The 20,731-nt window shown below is 37.3% G+C and overlaps 1 protein-coding gene across 7 annotated transcripts in view; it reads right to left on the bottom strand.

Annotated features, from left to right (window-relative positions):
• LOC117409442 (regulator of G-protein signaling 12-like) overlaps nt 1-20,731 on the bottom strand; it is a 79,742-nt gene that overhangs the window by 38,385 nt on the left and 20,626 nt on the right. Inside the window, exon 1 of one of the 7 annotated variants that reach the window (XM_034015499.3) lies at nt 8,279-8,435. The exons of the other annotated variants lie outside the window; for them this stretch is intronic. Coding sequence (XP_033871390.2) covers nt 8,279-8,311 — 33 coding nt within the window. The 5' untranslated portion in view covers nt 8,312-8,435. Of the gene's footprint in view, nt 1-8,278; nt 8,436-20,731 lie in introns of those variants that run through there. 7 annotated transcript variants of the gene reach the window in all.

Here is a 20,731-nt window from a genome sequence, read left to right as displayed (position 1 = left end):
GTTTAAATAAAGAGTGCATTTTTAAACAAACATATTCAAATCTGACCTCCTAGATTACAATAACACTGAATTTACATTTGGCATGTATCACCAGTGGAAATAGAAAACTTATAGCGTGTTTAAACAGAGTTCATACTACACAGTACTACACCAACATGTTATGGCATTTCCATTATTTATTTATTGTCACTATGTGATCTACTTATTTCCTCATGTACTGAAGTATTACCACAATAAACAGTATTAGTTATGTACTGTAGTTGTACACAACAGAGCCATGAAAAGAATGCTACCAAAAAAAAAAAAAAAACACTAGTAATAAATCTTTTCATTATCTACTTGGATTCATTTTTATGTTGCAGCATGCTCTATTAGAAATTGAGATGTACACTTACCACAGTTATAGGAATTTAAAACAAGTTAACTTTGAATAAATTGTACATACAGCACTAACCTGGGTAGGGCTTCACAGAAAGAAATCGGTTATGAACAACTCAAAAGCTCCAGTGTTCCTTACTGCAATTTCCTGCCTTAGAACATGTCATTTTCCCCAAAACATTTAGCACCTCATTCTGTTTCAGCCTCCTTGTTACTATTTTTGGCAACAGCTGCTGCAGGGCTGCTTCAAACTTTATAATATATTTTCATACTCAGTTCATATCTGGGTGGTCCTGGAATTCAAAAAAGCCCAACTGCTTTCTTAACAAAATGTTTAGGTTTTAGATACCAGAGTTCTGTTTTTAACTGCTGCTGCCATGAGTGTGCTTGCCCTGTCCCATTAACACCCCCACCGCCTTACACTTTCACCTTAATCTACTTGTTTAAGGAGCACTGTCTGTGTAAATAGCAGGCTGTACTGTACAAGCCACTATCAAAACAAATGCATTAGCCGCACCTATACAAATTGCACTGTACAATATGTAGACACTTCTTAGTCCATTGCTTTTCCAATAACAGTTTGAAGTAACTTTTTTTTCTAATGCCTTTCTGTTGATGTCAGGATTATTAGTCATTTAGACATGTTGTATACTCTACATGTGCCTGGTTAATCTAAAGCTAGAACTTGCTCTTGGGCTTGTTTTCATCAGTATGTTTTAAACCCCTGTTAAATGGTATTCCAGGCTTTGATCCTAGGTTGTAGTCTACATTCTATCCACTAGAACACACTGCTTCTTAAAAACGTAATCCAAATGTATTATGGAGAGATCATTTCTTGAAATGTACTTTTGCGATAGACAAACTGTAGTCACAAGCTGACGATTATCATTGTCTCTTTGCAGTGAAGAAACTGACTAGCACAGAGATGCATGACAGAACAAAATAATGCTCATTATATTTCATTAAACTATTAGTTTCCGTGTGGACTTGAATGTATAGAACTTAAAAGCAGCAGGCTAGTTGTTTTGGTTACTGAAGAATGTTCATCCCAAAAGGTTTGATAGACTCCACAAGATGCCTGAAGATCTGAAGATAGACTGAGATCAAGGGATTGAGGTGGCTCAGCAATAATTGCATTACAACCTGTCACACTTTGACTGCCTTTTCTCACTTTCATTGATGGTTCAAGTTAAATAAATACAATTTTAAAACTTTTCCAAAATCATAATCTGAAGAAAATGTCTATACATTCCCAATTTCATACAGTAAGTGCATACAAGACGGTTACAACTTTTTATTTATAAAAGTCCCTATAATGTTTTTTTGTTGTTTTTTTTTACACACAAATCATTTGGCCATAAGCCCCCAGCCAATGGACTGTAAATCCCCAGAGCTATTGAACACACATGTGGTATTTCTTTACTGTAAACACTGTTTAAAGGTGCTGTAGCAGGGGTCGTTTGTGTTTCAGATCCTTTTTTCAAAAAGAATACTAATACACACTATTAAATGTAAAGTAGATTATTTTTTATTTATTTATTTTAATTATAATCAGCATTTACTTTGACATTTTCCTCTGTTTGACAGAAAAAAAAGCACAGAGTACAGTACCTTGAGACAATCAAATAATGTTTGACATTTGCTACAGTTAATGTTTAAACCAGAGGGTAAATTGGGAAGCAAGTTTACCACCCCTGTGATATTCAATGGCAGTGTCTTTCCAGTAAGAATTGCTGCTACTTGAGCAGAAAATAATGATGTTGCTAAATCTGGCATGGAAGTCGTTCTGTAAAGTCACCCAGCTTCAGAGACTGGAGTTACCCAAAGCTGTAACAAAATTCTGAAAACTTACTGACAGGTGAAAGAGGACCATAGAAAAACAACAGAAATGTCTAATAAATGTTATAACCCATATAAATATGATACTGATTCTTTAACAAACATCTCAAAATGTGAACCATTGTGCATCTGTCACTAAACATAGTGAGCATAACTTGTTTGAATTTTCACAGATCTTTTACATTAGACTTTTTCCATTTCTAGTAGTAAGATTGAGACCCTTCCGTATGAACTGTGGGTGCATTAAATTTGTTCAGATGTAAGTATAATTTTAGTTCTATATCTAGCCGATGGTAATTCATCTTTTGGCACCCCACAGACTTCTGTAAATCTTATTTCAATTTGAGCAAACTAGTTATGAGTCTTGTTGGTTAGACAGAGCAAACGAAGTGCATACCAGACAGAGACATTTTTCCCCCAGACTGATTCACCATTTTTTGGAGAGAGGCCCTTTTAAGACAACAATCGTCTCAGTGCTATTTAATGTTGATTTCCTAGTTCAACAAATCCCTTGATGCCCAACAAAAAGGGTGGAGTGAGTTTGATAAGGGAATTCGAGAGAATCACATACCATGTGATGTTTTAGTATTAAAAGACCAATAGTGGTTTTCTTTTTTTATACACCAGTGTTTTCACTGGGTTTGCTTTAATTCTCTGGATAACATGTATGTCTCATGAAGTGTGCCTTGGTTATTTTTTAAATAAGAGATAGTGATATTATATATATATATATATATATATATATATATATATATATATATATATATATATATATATATATGGTTCCTGTTCTTGTAATATTTATCAAATATCAGATGTCTGTGGCTAGGAACAGTAGCTGGCCAGTTAGTGCTGACCACATACTAATTGTATAGAACAAAGGGCAGTGGGAAGACTATTCACTGCTGCTTTAATGCAGTAATACAGACACAGTAGTAACAATAGTGGTTTTGACTATTTCATGACATGTTTTCTCAGAATCTGCAAGGTAAACTAGAATCTGTTTGCTTTTATTTATTTATTTTTTAACAAAAAGAATGTCTTCCTTAATGATGATTTTTTTTTTCTCTGAATGAATGATAGTGTATCTCTGAAGATTCTGCAATAAATATTTCTGCACTTGCACAGTGTGAGTGAGTGAAGCATGTGTCACTTCCTGCAATAACAAAGCACCACACAGTCACCAAAAGTTACTGTGATGATGTATTTGAAATGTACTGATTACTTCAATCATTTTTACAACCATGTCTTAACAACAGAACATTAAACCTTCCAGCTTTCCATGACTTTCAAAAGTAGGTGCGACAGGAAAAGGAAAGAGACAAGGTAGACATTATCCATTGACGTGCATTACTTACTGTAGTATCCTATCACTGATACCTTTGTAAGACTGTATCATGAGTAATTGTGCAGTGTCACATGGTTTGGCACATATCCACAATGGAGCTGAAATTGCTTTGAAATGGGTCTTGTTCATTTTTATCATCGACATGATACCAGTTTAAAGACTCAGGTAGGATTGCGGGCTGGCAGAAATCAAGTCTGTACAACTCTGATGAAGAGACCAAAGGAGAGCCATGCAAATGTAGAGGGGTGTGTTAAATCTTCAAAACATAACAATACATGCTGTTTGAATATCAATGTACATTAATTTCACCATCAGGTTTGATGCAGAATGATGGAGAAAAACACATATATTTTACACTAATTAACAAACAAAAAAGCTGTTAAAGTGTCCAGTGAGTTTGATTTATGTTTATGTACTGTAAAGCACACCGAGGGAAGGAGACACAGAGTGGTGAGGGTATAGAATGGGTTAGCTAGTCAAGTTGTTGAGGCAGAATCACTTGGATTATTATTATTTGTTTATTTAGCAGACGCCTTTATCTAAGGCGACTTATAGATCCTTTAACAGCCAACTTGACAATGTCTTGAGCTCAATCAGCTACTAGGAACTGGACAAACTTAGATGGTCCTCCTCTCATTTGTAAATGTTCTGATGTTGCTCTGTTCTGATGTACACAAAGTAACCATAAATGTCCAACACAACTGCTTCCAGTTTAAGGAAATTAATTAACCAGGTTTTCCTGTTAAAAAGTAATGTGGAAGTGTACCACTAAATACACCCTATGTTAAACTGTTATTTAAACATATTGCTTGGTTATCTATAGTGAAATCTTGGGAAACTCAATTTTAGAATTTCATTTTAAATTATGGAAAAACACTGGCTACATTTACAATAAAAATACAGGTAGCACAGCACAATAGTAGCGCTATTTCTTTTAAAACAAAACCATATTTTGATATGAGTTTACAACAAAATTCTCAAATGCAGGTAATTTATGGTAATTAAGGAGGGGCGACAGTATGCTAATATTTCAGATGTCATAAAATAAAATTACTACTGTGCTGCCTTGAAAAATATATATTAATAAAAAAACATCTGCTACAAATCAAGGATTACTGAATACCCTGGTTGCTCTTCCATTGTGAGTGCAGGCTATTGTTCCATGAAAAAAAAAGCAATTTGCCACATTGTAGGCCTGCTTTTCAGTCACATATGTGAACATGCAAAGGCGACTTAAACCGCAAATGTGAACGGGTTGCAGACCTAAATATGCGGCAGCCCTGGGCCAGCCCAGTAGTGTGAAAAGGGTCTTTGTCCTCTTGGAGTCAATTCCCTAAATTACCAATACTCACTGTAACAAGTACCAGGTAAAATACTGTTTTTCCTTTCACTATAAATTAAATGTCTGAATTACACTGCTAATGGTAAACATGTGATGTAATTGTGTGTGTGTATGTGTGTGATGTTTTCGATTATGTTGTTTTTTTCTTATGCAGTACAAAGAGATTTCACAAGCATCAGACATCGGTGTCATCAAAGACATTATACCTTAGCAAAAGGTGTTGGCAACTGATTTGGCACTAGTAGAAACAAGCAAGAGTCTACAGACATGTACTAAAAAGTACATCATTATATTTTTATGTTTACCAAATTTCTCTTTTTTATTTATTTTATTAAGTTTTTAGAGTAGTACAACTACAGCTGACATTAACCTTTTAAACAAAACAAAAGTAGCCTATATAGACCTACTGTAATGTACGTGCTTTACTGTAATGGTGTGTAGTATTTTGTGGTGCTGGGATAAATATTAAAAGAAAACATGGCTTAAAATCATATCAAAATGAATTGACCAGATTCTGCTGCTGTGTACAATGTATGTTTTCAGATTTAGGTAAAATGAAATTACATTTTTCAGGATTAGGCATAATCCAATTCACCGTGTACATGCATACATATAACTTCTGTTTACTCTCTGCATTGGATAACACTGATAGAGGGCTGTGTTAAAAACAAAATTAACTACTGTGCTTCATTAAAGCACAAAGCTATCTTTACAATAAACATGAAGGAATGAAAGTCTCCTGAACAAGACCGGATTTCTGATCAGGTGTCAGTCTGTCTAAAGCTTTGGTATAGCTCATATACAGTAGCTCTGCATCTCTTGCTTAGTAACACACAGATGTGACCCTATTTTTCTAAAATATATTTAAAATAAAACTGCTAATACTAGATGGACTTGCAGCAATCATTTTACTAGCTGATATTTCTGGTTTCATCACAACTGCGCCACCCTGTTTTTTCTTTTTGAGAAGAGCAGCTAATATATATTACATATACAGTACTGTGCAAAAGTTTTAGGCAGGTGTGAAAAAATGCTGTAAAGTAAGAATGCTTTCAACATCATCGAGTCTGTCTGGGATTACATGAAGAGAGAGAAGCAACTGAGGCTGCCTAAATCCACAGAATAACTGTGGTTAGTTCTCCAAGATGTTTGGGCCAACCTACCTGCTGAGTTCCTTCAAAAACTGTGTGCAAGTGTACCTAGAAGAATTGATTCTGTTTTGAAGGCAAAGGGTGGTCACACCAAATATTGATTTGATGTAGATTTTTCTTCTGTTCACTCATTTTGCATTTTGTTAATTGATAAATATAAACTATTAACATGTCTATTTTTGAAAGCATTCTTACTTTACAGCATTTTTTCACACCTGCCTAAAACTTTTGCATAGTACTGTATTTCATCCGAGTCAACACTACCCCCGACTCATGGCTAGATTCTAACTCTACGCCCCCAGAACATCCACACAGCAGAAACCTGTATATACGGTAGTCTACATTGCTTAAAAAAAAACATAATTAAAAATAATAATAAAAGCCTCCCTACCACCAGGTTTTGTCTGCATTTCATATAACAGTTCAACTCAAATAAAAATAAAAAAACTGTATTAACCCCAGAACTAAAACCGAAGGATTATATGTGGTGCACTAAATATAATTATATACAGCATGAACATAACATGCTATGCTATATTTATTTTTTTATTTTTTTAAAAGATACTACATTTATTTTCTTAAATAAATGACCATGCTGCCACATTAGATTAAATAACCTAGATTTTTTTTTTTTTTTTATCATTTTATAATGCTAAAACAAAGAGGGGGACCAAAACGAAACAGAACAATAAACAATGCCTGCTTCAAATCGTAATTGATCGTACTAGTTAAACATTTAGCCCTGCAGCCTTTCAACAAGTACTGTGTAAAACTGCTGAATTAGAACAGTGAATACACAAGGGACATAACTCAGCAAAAGGCACAAAAGCTGTAACTTTAAACAGGCTTTCACAGTTTTCAGGAATAATGCCAGTTAGTAGGTAACTTTTACAAAAAACAGCATAGGCACATCTACAACAGATGAAACGTAATGGATAAGGATGGAAGTATAAAGCAGATAAGCCAAAAGCATACACATTGGTATGAATAAAGTAGGCTAAATATATTATAGAATGTTTTTCTTCCTTTCTTTAATTAAAGACATAAAATGTCTTAATGTTGTCTAAGGCATTTGACAAATGAAATGTCCACCCCCTTCTAAAAGCAAGTAGTCTAGTACTTATGAAAAGTAGAAAATGCAGCTGTATAGGCTACTGTTCTCCTAGACTACCCTCTACTGTCAAGCCACAATATTGCTTGAAACATGTATCTAAAACTAAGGCTACTCAATTACTGTACAGAACATGACACACCAAAACTAAAGTTAATGTGATTATACTAAACTGCTGTAGTGTTTGCCATGGCTGTGTATGATTTGTTATCGTTCAATTTACACTGATTAAGCATGAAATATAAAGACAAAAGTCATTTTACTAAATCTGGTAGTCTTCTAATTTGTGACATTTTCTGTGGTAATAAAACACCAGACAAAAATACATTTGTAAGGGATTTAGTGTAAATAATTAACTAGCCATTTCACAGTTTAGGGTATATAATGAGCCTTACACCTTGAAGACAACTTGTGAATGGGTGTTTAATCAATTAAGTTGCGGGTGACAGACAGACAGGCTACATCATTCCATGGCTCCATTACTTTGTTGCACTAATTAGTGTCCTTTCCCAAAATCTGAACAAGTAAAAAAAAAAAAAAAAGGAACAGGCTATGCTTTAAATTGATTAAAAGAAAAAACATGTAGTGACATTTTTGTCAATTATAAAAAGCATATGTGTCTGTCACAGAAAGAGGAAAATGTTAGTGATGTGTTTTAATACAAAGAATAAATCGCAATTCATTGATAAAGTATTTTGTATGTCCACATCCAACAAGACAATACATAACAAAACACTTTCAATCTGAACTACAGAACATCAAGTCCAGTACAAGTGTACTTAGAAACTATTTTTCAGGACCTGATCCTTTTTGTTATACAGTAACAGGAGGCTGTGTGGTCCAGTGGTTAAAGAAACGGGCTTGTAACCAGGGGGTACGCGGTTCAAATCCCACCTCAGCCACTGACTCGTGTGACCCTGAGCAAGTCACTTAATCTCCTTGTGCTCCGTCTTTCGGGTGAGACGTAGTTGTAAGTGACTCTGCAGCTGATGCATAGTTCACACACCCTAGTCTCTGTAAGTCGCCTTGGATAAAGGCGTCTGTTAAATAAACAAATAATAATAATAATAAAAGAAACAGAAAATGGCCCAAAGATGAATTCTACTTACATTAGGAGTGTTGACAGTTGATGTGTGCTCCATGTATTGCAGTGGTCTCTAAATTCCTCAGTAAGTTAAAGCAGATGTCTCTTCATAAACATATCCATTAGAAAAAAACCTGTGCAGACATGACTGGTATGGAACACTATCCAGCTGCTGCTTCAGTAGGGGTGTCCACATAGCACCACTCATGCTCCCCTCCCTTCACAACACTCTCCGCCCAGCTTTCACGTAATTCCTATAACCTCCCACCGAGAAACCTATTGCTCTGCCCCAGGCTCCCAAACAATGGTGCAATGGCATGCTCGCTATTAAAAAATGAAGCAGCTTTGGTTACAAAAAGGAAAACAAAAATATCTTCAGGGAATATCAAAGCACCATGTGATATCGAAATCCTCCTATGAATTTAGAACACCAGCTAGCCTAAATATCTGTGTTTTAACCGAGTGAGAATGGAAAATATGTACAGTAACTTAGCAATTGTATTTAAACACAGGACTAAAATTAAATTACATTTTCTGTTTTGCACCACACAATCCATATTATAAATACTATATCTAGTAAGCATTACAGTATCTACACCCTTTCCATGTTCTGGGCTATAGCCTAAATAACTGCTGTGGTAGCACTTCTTTTATTTAATATTGTGCTAGAATTAGGTTTCATATTTTTAAATCTGTCCAAATCTGCTGCTTCACATTGATATATTATTGCAACACACCACCAACATTATTCAGGGCTTGCAATAAATCACAGTTTACTATTTCACTGGTTTTAATTAAAAAAAAAAAAAAAAAAAACACACTACTTCTATAACTCTATTTATGGCACATGAACTATACCTACCCCCATCAGGCATTTATCACTTGCAGATCTACCATGAGGATGTTACAGATTATTTCCCACTGTATAATCAGAGCAAGCCAGAGATAAAGGTAAGTAAAGAATGGCTTCATTAATGTAAGCCACACATCCAAAAATGTATTTATTCAAGTAAAAAAAAAAAAATTAAAGAGAGAGACCCCTTAATTGCACACTTCCTTTATCCAACCAAAATAAACTGCTGCAATTATAGAATAAAAAAAGAAGTTTGATGGACCTTTCATAAAACATTTAACAAGACAGACATTACAGGCCCAATAAAACTACTGAAGCACTTAAAAGGGATGTTAATGGTAAATGTTGTGAAACTATTGGTGTTTATAATTGAATTTTTGTATTTAAATTATGAAACCACACTTAGCAGCCCAAAAGAGAGAATGCAAATAAAAAGTAGAAAGCGCCCCAATCTGTTATCTGTAATGTGATCCACTGGACTTCTATCAAGCTCTGTAAGACCCTGCAAGCGCACACCTCAACGCAGTGGCTGCACTTACTAACGTGTATATCAAGACTAACAAATGTTCTTATAAAACAGATCACCACCACCGGAAATAACTCCTGCTGGTCACGATGACTCATGACAGATCCACCCATGCAGACGTGAGGAACGCAATGTGACAAGCCAAAACGCGTCAGTGAACAAGTCATTTTACCAACATTTAAAGCCATTCTCTAATCTGGCAACACTGGGCACAGGTGGTATCAAATGCAATCTTCTTCACTGTGTTGCTTTGAAGTTAACTAAACCACCAGCAAACGTCAACAACTTCAATTTTGTTTTATTGCCACCTTAAGGAGTTAATGTGTCACAATCCTGCAATGCACTGCTGCTGCTGTGCTGCTGTCCCCCAGGACACCCTTGTAAACAAAATCATTGTTGCTTAACATTCCTAAATGTTTCCTGACTGTCACTGACAACCTGCCTGTTAGTTTCCTGTCCAGCACAATATTAGGCTATTCCAAGAAATTATAAAACCCATTCATAAATATTTAATTATTTATAAATAATTTCTTCTCAAAAGTATTTTAAACCCTGCAAAACCTTAAAGTAACAAGAAAAAACAAAAACAGAAAATGAAAAGTTGTTTGTTATATGGCTTATTTATTGTTTATTAATTGATTTAAAAAAAAAAGTGCTTCAAGAAGCAAGCATGTTTAACTTTCATTTTTGGATTAGTGCCATTTGCAATTATGAAAGGCAGAGCTACGTTTTATACCCGGTCAGTTTTTATTTCCTAACTAACCCATTTACATTTCAAGTTCACTTATTTGTCAGTGAGAAGGCACATATACTGTATATGAACCTAAATATTGACACCCAGTATTTTTACCAACATTAACCTAATACTGTAACTGTCTGTCCTACCTCAAAACTTGTATGGAACTCATGAAGCACTTATTTACATATAGTAAGCTTACACACAGCATTTGTTACACATTGTGGTCATCTAGTACTAACTAGATCTCCATTCAATATGGAAAACTAAATCATACATCTTCTGTGTCAAGTTTTCCTAAAAAACTACATTGTCCTGGCATCTTACTTGCCTTTGTATGCAATCTCTCTAAAGCCCCTTTCACACTGGCATTCTCTACCCGGGTCTGACCCTAAGTGCCATGTGGGTCGGCTATGTAATCTCACAAGCAGGGTCGACCTCAGTGACAGAAGCAAGTAAATGCACATATGTAATGCCCCGGAAGCAGCAGCGTTCACATGACCACTCTTTCATCTGTTCAGGCTTTCAAGATGGCGTGCTTGTACGTACGCTTCCATCCTAGCTTTTCTGGATTGAATCATCGGCCCAAACGCTGATTAGAGCAAATGTTTCTTCATCCCTGATGCAATCTGGCTCATGCTGTGTCTCAATCAACAGAAATATGGCTAAACAGAATAAACTGAAACTGTAGTGAAACCTTCATGCAGGCGTGGCTGTTTGTTACTTCGTCCACTTACGAACGATCAGCGTGCATTTTGTCTCGCTCGACCCGGATCAAAGTGTGACGACCCACATCCTGAGGTGGGTCGCTGCCGACCCGGTTAGGATAGTGTTCGAAACTGGCCAATACAGCAATTGCCGTGGGTGCCCTTAACAGTTGTCACAATACCCTTCAAAATGTTTGTCTATTCACAACCATTATGTCCACAGTGCCTTTTCAGCTTCAGCAGCTACAGAGACGCCTGTATTAGGCAGTGTTTGGGTCCAAACAATAACCTGATTATGTGACTTGCATGGTTAAGTTGCACCAATTCTATACAATGTGTCAATATTTATGAATCCACTATGATGTCAGTCTATAAAGGAAGAAAAGAGCTGGCATATCGCATGTTTTAATCTGATCGAACACAAATGCCTGGAAGTCCAGAGGTGCTGAATTAACACCAGCATGGTAATGTGATGATTACCAAAAAATGTTGCTTAAAATGAAATGCTATATTCAAGAAATTTAGAACAATAATAACGAAAAACATAAATTAAAATACACTTGAGATCTGTGTGTTGCACACGTGTCATTAACAAAATGCCCTGAAAACTTACAAGAAAATAAAAATGCAGCAAAAAGGTCAATTAAAAAAAAAAAAAAACTGAAAAGGTTATCATATCAAGCTGAAAAAGATTTTTTTGTGAACGCCAATAAACCAATGTTGTCTTTCGCCAATCAAATCGTAGTGCGTCTAATAAAGTTTTGAGTTAAATGAACAGATTTTTATCGTTTGTTACATCTTCTTTAACAGCCGCATCTATCCCATATGTATTCAAGTCTGTGAGTAATTGAATTACGCAGCAACTTACCTAGTTGCACGACGAGCTGATAATGTCTCTTGACTTCAGCCAAAGAAGCAGGCATGGTAGTTTAAGGCGTTACCATAATAGGTTTTGTACTAAAGCAGGGTCAGCTTTATTAGTTTATTTCTCCCTGACCATTTTAAGAACGGTGACAGCAGAACACATATAAATATTTGGGACTGTAATTAGGAAATGTACTCCTGAGAAAAAAAAAAAAAGAATAAATATTATATATATGCATATATTTTTTTTTGTTAAATGATGTACTGCACTTTAGTAGATTGTGGTGTATTTAATATTGTAAATAACAGAACGAACTCACTGAAACTCAACTCACTTGTTTTTACTAAAACAATAAAAGGTTACATGTACAGTGAAAAACTTAAGAGCTGGCTGTGTTACATGCTCTCAGACCAGGACTCCACTCACTAACACGAACCATACAAGCTGCAGCATGCTAGTCTCCATATTACAACTGTACACAATTAGAGGTGCAGTCACCAATTCCATACACAACACTTGCAAAATATCTCAAATATAAAATGCTGAGTTCATTGCAGTCATCAGCTGCATAGTTCACATATTCAACAGAATGAGGCAACAAATAAGTGAGTACAGCCATTACTTTACTGTTATAGTACAACAGTAAAAAACAACGCAAACATTAAATATAGGCATAATACATTAAATAAAAGGCAAGAATGTAAATTCTAAACATTGTTGATGTGTGTGTCAAGCAGAATCATAATAATAAGATGGAGTGAAAACCCTGAAATAGCAATTTAGATAAGCGCTAATAACAGATATCAGGCTTAAAGAGCATTGAAAGCAAGAGAGAACAAGTGGGTCTTGAGAGCTGATTTGAAGCGAGCGCTTGTGGGAGCTGCACGCACTAAAGCTGGGAGAGAGTTCCAGAGAGTCGGGGCCATGAAGCTAAAAGAGCGCTCCCTGAGTGTGGTGCACTTTTGCTTGGGTATAACAAGCAGGCCTGAGTCAGAGGACCTCAGCTTATGGGCAGGGACATAGCAGCAGGTTGAAGAGATACTCTGGACCTGTGTGATGAAGGGCCTTGTAGGCAAGCAGGAGAATTTTGAAAGTAATCCTAAACTGAACAGGTAGCCAGTGCAGCAAGACAGGAGGTAATGTGATCAGTATTTCTGCATCCGGAAGGGAAAGGTAGGGACGGACCTTTGAGATGTTTCTGAGGTGGTAGAAGGAGGATTTGACTACAGAGGAGATTTGGGCATCAAAGGAGACGTTACTATCTAGAAGTACACCAAGGCTTCGTACAGTGGGGGACGGCAGCAACAGACGGTTTCCGAGGTTCAAGGCAGCAATATTGAGATTTTTGAGTTAGAGTTGAACTAGAAGTAGTTCAGATTTGTTGGTGCTGAACTGAAGAAAATTGGCAGAAATCTAGGCCTCAATGTCTTGGATGCAAGCTGAGAGCCGGACCATGGCAGAGGGACATCCAGGGTCTAGTTTTAGGTAGAGCTGGGTGTCATCTGCATAGGAGTGAAACATGAGGCTTGTTAAGACACTAAAGCATCACTTTAGCGTCTTAACAAGTTGTATTTTAAGCAGTTGAATATGGTAACAACCAACTTGCTCCTAAAGTGGCTAAAGCCATTGGTTGCTAAGGTAAAAAAGTTACTCTTGGGACCTGTCTAGGCTACTGGTTACCAAAAAAAACACGCATTTTCTGAATAGTTATTATTAAGTTAAACTGTGTTTTTCTTTCTGTGACCAGTAATTAGCTTTAATACAGTCGCCACTGCTTAGAACGGGCACATTTGTGTTAACGTGATTCACCCGCAGTAAGTGATGGACGGTATAAACACCCACACAATAACCTGACATTCAAAATGTCCCCCAATCACCAGTACAGTAATCAAAACAAACAAGTGTGTATGAATGTAATAAAAAGTACAGTAATCCATCACGTATCTGACTGCGATGGGACCAGAGTAAGGGCGGATATGTAAAAAGGCGGATAAATGAATCCTGTTTCAAATACCAATACACAGCTGTAACAATTACTGTACTATATTATTAATGTTCTGAGATTCATCTTTTATTATGGAGCACCCCTAAATCCCTTGTTTAGAAAGATACAGGGTATTAATGCTTGTGACAGAGTAGCCGTCTGCCATGTGGGTGCATGCATTCACTGCTGAGTGACAGGCAGGAGATAGAGACGGAGGTTGGAGCTGATACGCCCCACAGGCGAAAAGGATTTATTTACATGATTTATTTGTAGCACTGAGCTGAGGGGTTTCCAGGATATAATGAGACAGACAACAGTTGCGGTTCAAAGCAGTAGGAAAACGCTGTCTTTTTATTATATTTTAGCTTTTAGTGAACAATGGCTCTCATTCCTCTCCTCTCACTAAAAAAACTCACCTCTCTTAACTCTTAAGTCTCCCGCCGACAGATCCCGCTTCTCTCTTTCAAACTGTCACCTCCAACACACACCCAAGTCCCTCCCACTTCCTCACTCATTGGTCCAACACTCCCTATCTCTGACTGCCCGTGTCAGACCTGCTCCCACCCCCCTCAGTGACACACTCACACACAGGCAGTCTTTCAGCTCTAGTCACACAAGCACCAAAACACAGAAAACGCTAACAGATCTTAACAAGAATAACACAGTTTACAAACACACATTATTTACAGAGTACTCATTATTTACATACCCTTCCCCATTCCATAATCAGGTCCATTCCCACACTTTCCCCAGCTTTTTTGAAGCAACATTGCATTGTTTGCTGACTGACAGAGTTCCAAGCATGCTTTAGCAAGCGCACAGCATCTAACAGACATTTTATTTACACTGAATTTTCGTGCCGATGCTCATTGCTTTTCTCTTCCCAGTCACGCTTACTTGCTGTTGCAGTCAGTGCTGTTTTTTCAAACTGTAAACAAACCTGACACTGCGTACAGGGTTTAAATAGCCAAGGTACAGTACAGGAGTAATCGCTCAGTAATGAGGTGCAAACAGCTGATTGATTGATCTGTCAAGCTTTTTTACTACAGTAAAGTGCAGCCTTTTTTTACTGAAATATATGTGAATGGCAAGGTAATGAGGTGAAAACAGCTGATTTGTTGATTAGAAAGAGAGATTACTACAGTATAAAGCAGTGCGTTTGCCCAAAATATACGGAGTACTTAACACAGTATAAACAATGCCTTTGTTATTGAAATCAATGGGAATGGCAAATGCTATTTATCCGATATAAACTGCTACCGGAATTAACCCTGTACAGTACAAGTGGTGGCGACTGTATATGAATCCTAAGCAAAATTATACAACATCCTTGTTAAGTTTAGTGGCCTTGGTGCCCTCTACAAATGTATTGAACTGAAGGCCATTTTTGTTGCTAATTTAGAGCCCTGATGGCTTAAGACAAAGGTTAAAGACAAAGTAGGCTACAGTGCAATGACCTCCTGTGTGACCAGTCCAGTATCTATTTACAGTACCTGCTGCTACCAGAAACTGATGGTGTTCAATTCGGTAGAATTCCCTTGCCTTTCTTCAAAACTTTCAAATCTAGCATGATCTTGCCTACCTTAAAAGTACAACCAGTACTGTATCTTATTAAGGTCTAACTTTTTGGTAATATCACCTTATTTAATTTGTATTTCTCGTTGACCAATGTAAAAATGTCGATTGTTGCTTATATTTTCTAGTGTAATGCATTTGGCCAATGCCCAGTTTTACTGGTGATAATGCAACATATAGGCTACTACAGTGTCAAATAATTTTACTGACATCTCTCAGGCCCTACACATCTTTTTCTCATGTTATTTCCACTTCCCTACAATTGTATTATTAACTTAGAGTTTCCCATTTTCCACACCAACATCCAAGTACTATATATACACAGTAAAGCAAATATTAAGGGTTGCAAGACTAGACCATGCGGTAATCCAAGAGTGATTTGAGAAATATCCATTTATGGCTACCCTTGTTCTTCTGTCCCTATGCCAATATTCCATCCATCATACCACTTCTTCCATACCATTACTCAACCACACCTTAGACATTAAACCTTCATTAGCGGCAATAAATGAGTTCACCCAGAAGGCGGAAACACTAGTGAAGGGTTAATCTGTGATATGAAACTTTGTTGAATGCTTTTAAAAATAAAGATATAATGTTCAGGCATCCATTGTAATAACATAAATTGTTCACACTTGAAGGAATTAGACTGCATTCTACTCCAAGACTTGAGACAGTGCTGCACAGATAATACTCCACTTCTGCAAAATGTAATGCTCCTGCGGGTAACTGGTATAGATTAGAGGCTGCCCATTCTTTAAATGTAACACTTTAGCCCCTTTTAAGAGTCATTACAGCCATTTTATTACCAGATATAAGGCTCTATGAAATCCATTTTATTTTTTGGTATTTTCTGATGTTGTTTTTTCCGCTCATTTTTATTATTTGTTTTTTCTGTCTGCTATGTGCAAATTTCATACGGTTTGTGATCGTGGTTTGTAGTGCTTGACAGCCTTGCTGATTCTCTTCATAGTTGATGTGATTTTTTTTTTTTTTTTTATAAATGTAGTCGTTGCCAATTATTTTTTATTATTTTCTCCCCACTTTGAAATGCCCAATTATTTTAAGGCTCAGCTCACCGCTACCACCCCTGCGCTGACTCGGGAGGGGCGAAGATGAACACATGCTGTCCTCCGAAGCGTGTGCCGTCAGCCGCCCGCTTCTTTACACTCTGCAGACTCACCGTGCAGCCGCCTCAGAGCTACAGCGTCGGAGGACAACGCAGCTCTGGGCAGCTTACAGGCAAGCCCGCAGGCGCCCGGCCAGACTACAGGGGTCGCTGGCCGACCTAACCCTCCCTCCCCCGGGCTACGCTCAGTCAATTGAGCGCCGCCCCCTGGGAGCTCCCGTCCACGGTTGGCTGTGGAATAGCTATAGAGCGCATCCTGTACTCTAGCGAGTGCTTTTACTGGATGCGCCACTCGGGAGCCCCCTAGTTGATGTGATTTTGACGGATTTTTGACATTAAATGATCTTTGCAGTTATCTTTTCTGGTCCAGTAAGTTGAATGTTGACAGCATTTGCAGAATACCACCTGATTCATAGAAGTCATTAGGGAACTGACTTCCTCGCAATATTGGTGTTAGTTTTTAATTTCTAAGCTTTTTAGCTGAGGATTTTCCAGTTGTAAAAGGCCTTTTTGACATTCTGAAAGGCTGTTGATAGTGAGGTAACTTCGCTTGCTGTGCAGTGCCCGTCCCGTGGCATGGTAGCTATGACTGCCTGCCCTATACTGTACAAAATGGTTGCACATTTCAAAAGTTCACATTTTCCCTTTTTTTTGGTATATTTTCTTTTTCGTATAGCACTAGATTCCACATTATTCTTTTGATTCCATGATTCCAGCCGTGTTCTTGTTAACACTGATTTCACAGGGCCCTACACATACTTGAGCCACTGCTGATGTACCACGTCACAGATAGCATTGCAAACTTAACATTAAAACGTGTTGTTCTTAGTGGTTAGGTGGTCATGATTGGTACAATAATACATACACAGTAATACACTGTACTGGAAATGACCTCATTCAAAAATGTAGCTCAATGTTGACACCCTCTGTTGCTCATGGCTGACTCACCACTTGTACAGGTAGGTAAAAACTAAGTGGATTCATTTTATTTTTGAATAAATAAATAAATAAATATGGTTTAAAAAAACACAGTATGTGATAAAATGCTGTACCATACTTTCAGGTGGTCCAAACATTCTCTCTCTACATGCTGGCAATGGAGTGGAGACACTTGCAATAAACAAAATTACAAAAAAGTAGGAAATTCCTATTAAAAAAACACACAGTAATCAGATTAGAAAGCTTCTTTGAACTTGTGTGATGTACTTGTCTGTTTGTACAAAAATCTAAGACCAAACAAGTATGTCAGTAGCATACTTTACATCCCTTGCCAAAGATTTGCATTCTAAATTAAGGCCATCAGCATGAAGAAAAAGTTGATAGGAGGTCCCAGGTTCAAATCCCACCTCAGCCACTGACTCATTGTGTGACCCTGAGCAAGTCACTTAACCTCCTTGTGCTCTGTCTTTTGGGTGAGACGTAGTTGTAAGTGACTCTGCAGCTGATGCATAGTTCACACACCCTAGTCTCTGTAAGTCACCTTGGATAAAGGCGTGTGCTAAATAAACAAATAATAATAATAATAATAATAATAATAATAATAATAATAATAATAATAATAATAATATATCAAACGTATGTAAATGAATTAGCAATGGCATGTTTAATTATAATTTGATAAGCAATTCTTCATGTATGCAAAAATGTAAGTGTGACTTATGGAAGAACAGAAAGAGACGCCACCATATACAGTCAGCACTCACATATCCGACCCTATAAAATTTTGACTTCAGTGATGGTTAAACGCATGTGACGCATATCTGATTATTTCATTTTGGACCGTTCCAACCCTTGTCCATTTTTCAGGGAACACAAAAAATATACAATGTCAAATACACATAGCTGAAAGGACTGTGTTTTAAAATAAGTAGGCTTCCATTTAAATGTACTTTAGTTGGTTTTGTTGGTACACTTTCAACAGAAGTATTTAATACATAATGATATGATTCTGAAAATACCACTTGAGACGACTGTGGACACATGGACTGTAATACAGTACATACTTTTAAATCCGGTATGTATTGTAGCAGTATGTAAAATTCCCCATTAATGTCCCAACAGCAAAACGAAATCAAAATGTTACCCATGCACAGAACCACGTAAAGCGTAAAAGGCAATGCAATTTAGCAAAAGATTAAAGAAAAAAACAACAGTTTCAGAAATTAACAGTATCCAAAGTCAGTAATCAAAATTGCAAAATATAGTGCTCGATAAGACCCACAGTTCACTGCAAATGAAAATGCAACTAAAGATCACAGATTTAAAAATGCATCACAGTGTTTAAAACTGTTTAACGATTAACTTTTACATTACCATAGCTTGTCTCGTTCGCTTCGTTTTGCTGTATTTTCATCCTGTGAAACTGGAGGAAACGCTGTGTAACTGCACAATAAAGGCAGACTGATTTGGCATGCGAGAAAAAAACAAACAAAAAGAAAACCGCGGGCTGTGATGGATAAACAAGTACATTGTAACATTGAAGAGATGGGCTTTGTACCAGAGAACTGGTGACGGAGTTGGAAATCTTGTGTGACAGGCAAGTGCCTCCTTAGCATGCTCTGGACCCAGACAGGCAGTACATCTGTCATGCCTGTCCTCCGTGGGAGACCTTTCTTGCATATGTCGCACAAACAAAACCCCGGCATAATGTAACTGCAGTGGTGTGCAATGCAAACGACCTTGAACTGAAACTGCTGTCAGTATAGCCTATATAGCTAGTATCAATGTATCTATAGTGCACAAGCCCAGTACACACAGTACTGTGCAACAGTTGTTTTGTTTTTTTGACAGTGCAGTACAATATGGTGGGCAATGCATACAGTATGGTACAAACTGTACGGTATAGTGCTAATATTATAATGCCCAATATACGGTATATACAGATAGTATATAGCGCACGGTGTACAGTATGGTGAAAGGTACGGTACGGTAACCTCGTTCACTAGGAACGGTGGTAGATCACTGACCTATAGTTACCGAAGAAGCAATATGCAGGGATGCCCACCTGTATAGCTTCTGGCTTAACACAATACAGCCCTAAGACTGGAGGAAGCCTGCTGTCACTGTGACAGCCCTCACAAGCACAGACCAGAGCGGCAACGAAACACTGCGGGAAGGACTGTAAGCAATCAAACCCGAAGCAGAGCTGAGCCCAGCAACTGCTAGTGAATCGGAAGGGTAACCTCGTCCATTGTACAACAATACCGATGGGAACTGTAGCAAGTCTGGGACCTACAGTTACCACAGGAGCGATATAGGGATGCCCACCTATAACGCTTTTTGGCTAACCAACAGATCGAAACCCAAGGAAAGCCTATTGCTAGAGCCCTAACAGTATTCACACTAACGCTGCAAGCAGATCTTAATGTGGTACAGAGACACTGTGGGAAAAGCTGCAAGCAGATTGACCCAGCAGGTGTGTCTCTGTTCAATGCAGGACAGCTGAGCCCAGCAGCTGCATTAGTATTTCTGTAAAAAAAAAAAAAAAAAAAAAAAAACAGAAAATACAACAGAGAAAACAATTTCTTCTCACACAAAACAGTAATCAATCAATTACTGATATTTTAATATATTTTTTATAACAAAAAACAAAAATGTTATTTTACGCTTCAACCAAAGCTAGCAGCTTAGAGATCACCAGCAGCCGACTTAAGGCGTTCGATCCCGGGGCCGCTGAAGGACTAACGAACAACCACGGCTCAGTGCACAATACGTGAAATCATTTTTACTAAAACACATAAAAACAGCAATTCGCAATGAGTGAAAAACAGGTATCTTGACAGATAAGTGACAATAAGTGTCACTTATCTTTGTAGATCTCTCTCTCTCAAGTCGGTGAACGGGGAAATGATGATGTTTTGAGTGTCAACAGTCTCTTTTATGCCCTTGGGGGCGGGGCGGGTGAGGTAATGGTTACATTTCGTACTTGAAAGGGAACCACATTTTTACCTTTATTTTCCATTTCAACTCCTAGGATTAAGATGGTTTCATTCAAGCATTTAATGAAATAATCTTACCTTGAAATACAGTCGACTTTAAATGAAATCTGCACTTTTTTCAGAACTTGTTTTTTAAGGAAAAATCAGCATTGCTTTAAAAATATG

The sequence above is a fragment of the Acipenser ruthenus genome, chromosome 2 (assembly GCF_902713425.1).
Source record: "Acipenser ruthenus chromosome 2, fAciRut3.2 maternal haplotype, whole genome shotgun sequence".
Taxonomy (NCBI): Eukaryota; Metazoa; Chordata; class Actinopteri; order Acipenseriformes; family Acipenseridae; genus Acipenser; species Acipenser ruthenus.
Note: the sequence above shows the minus strand (reverse complement) of the source record. Positions and strands in the feature narration are given on the sequence as shown.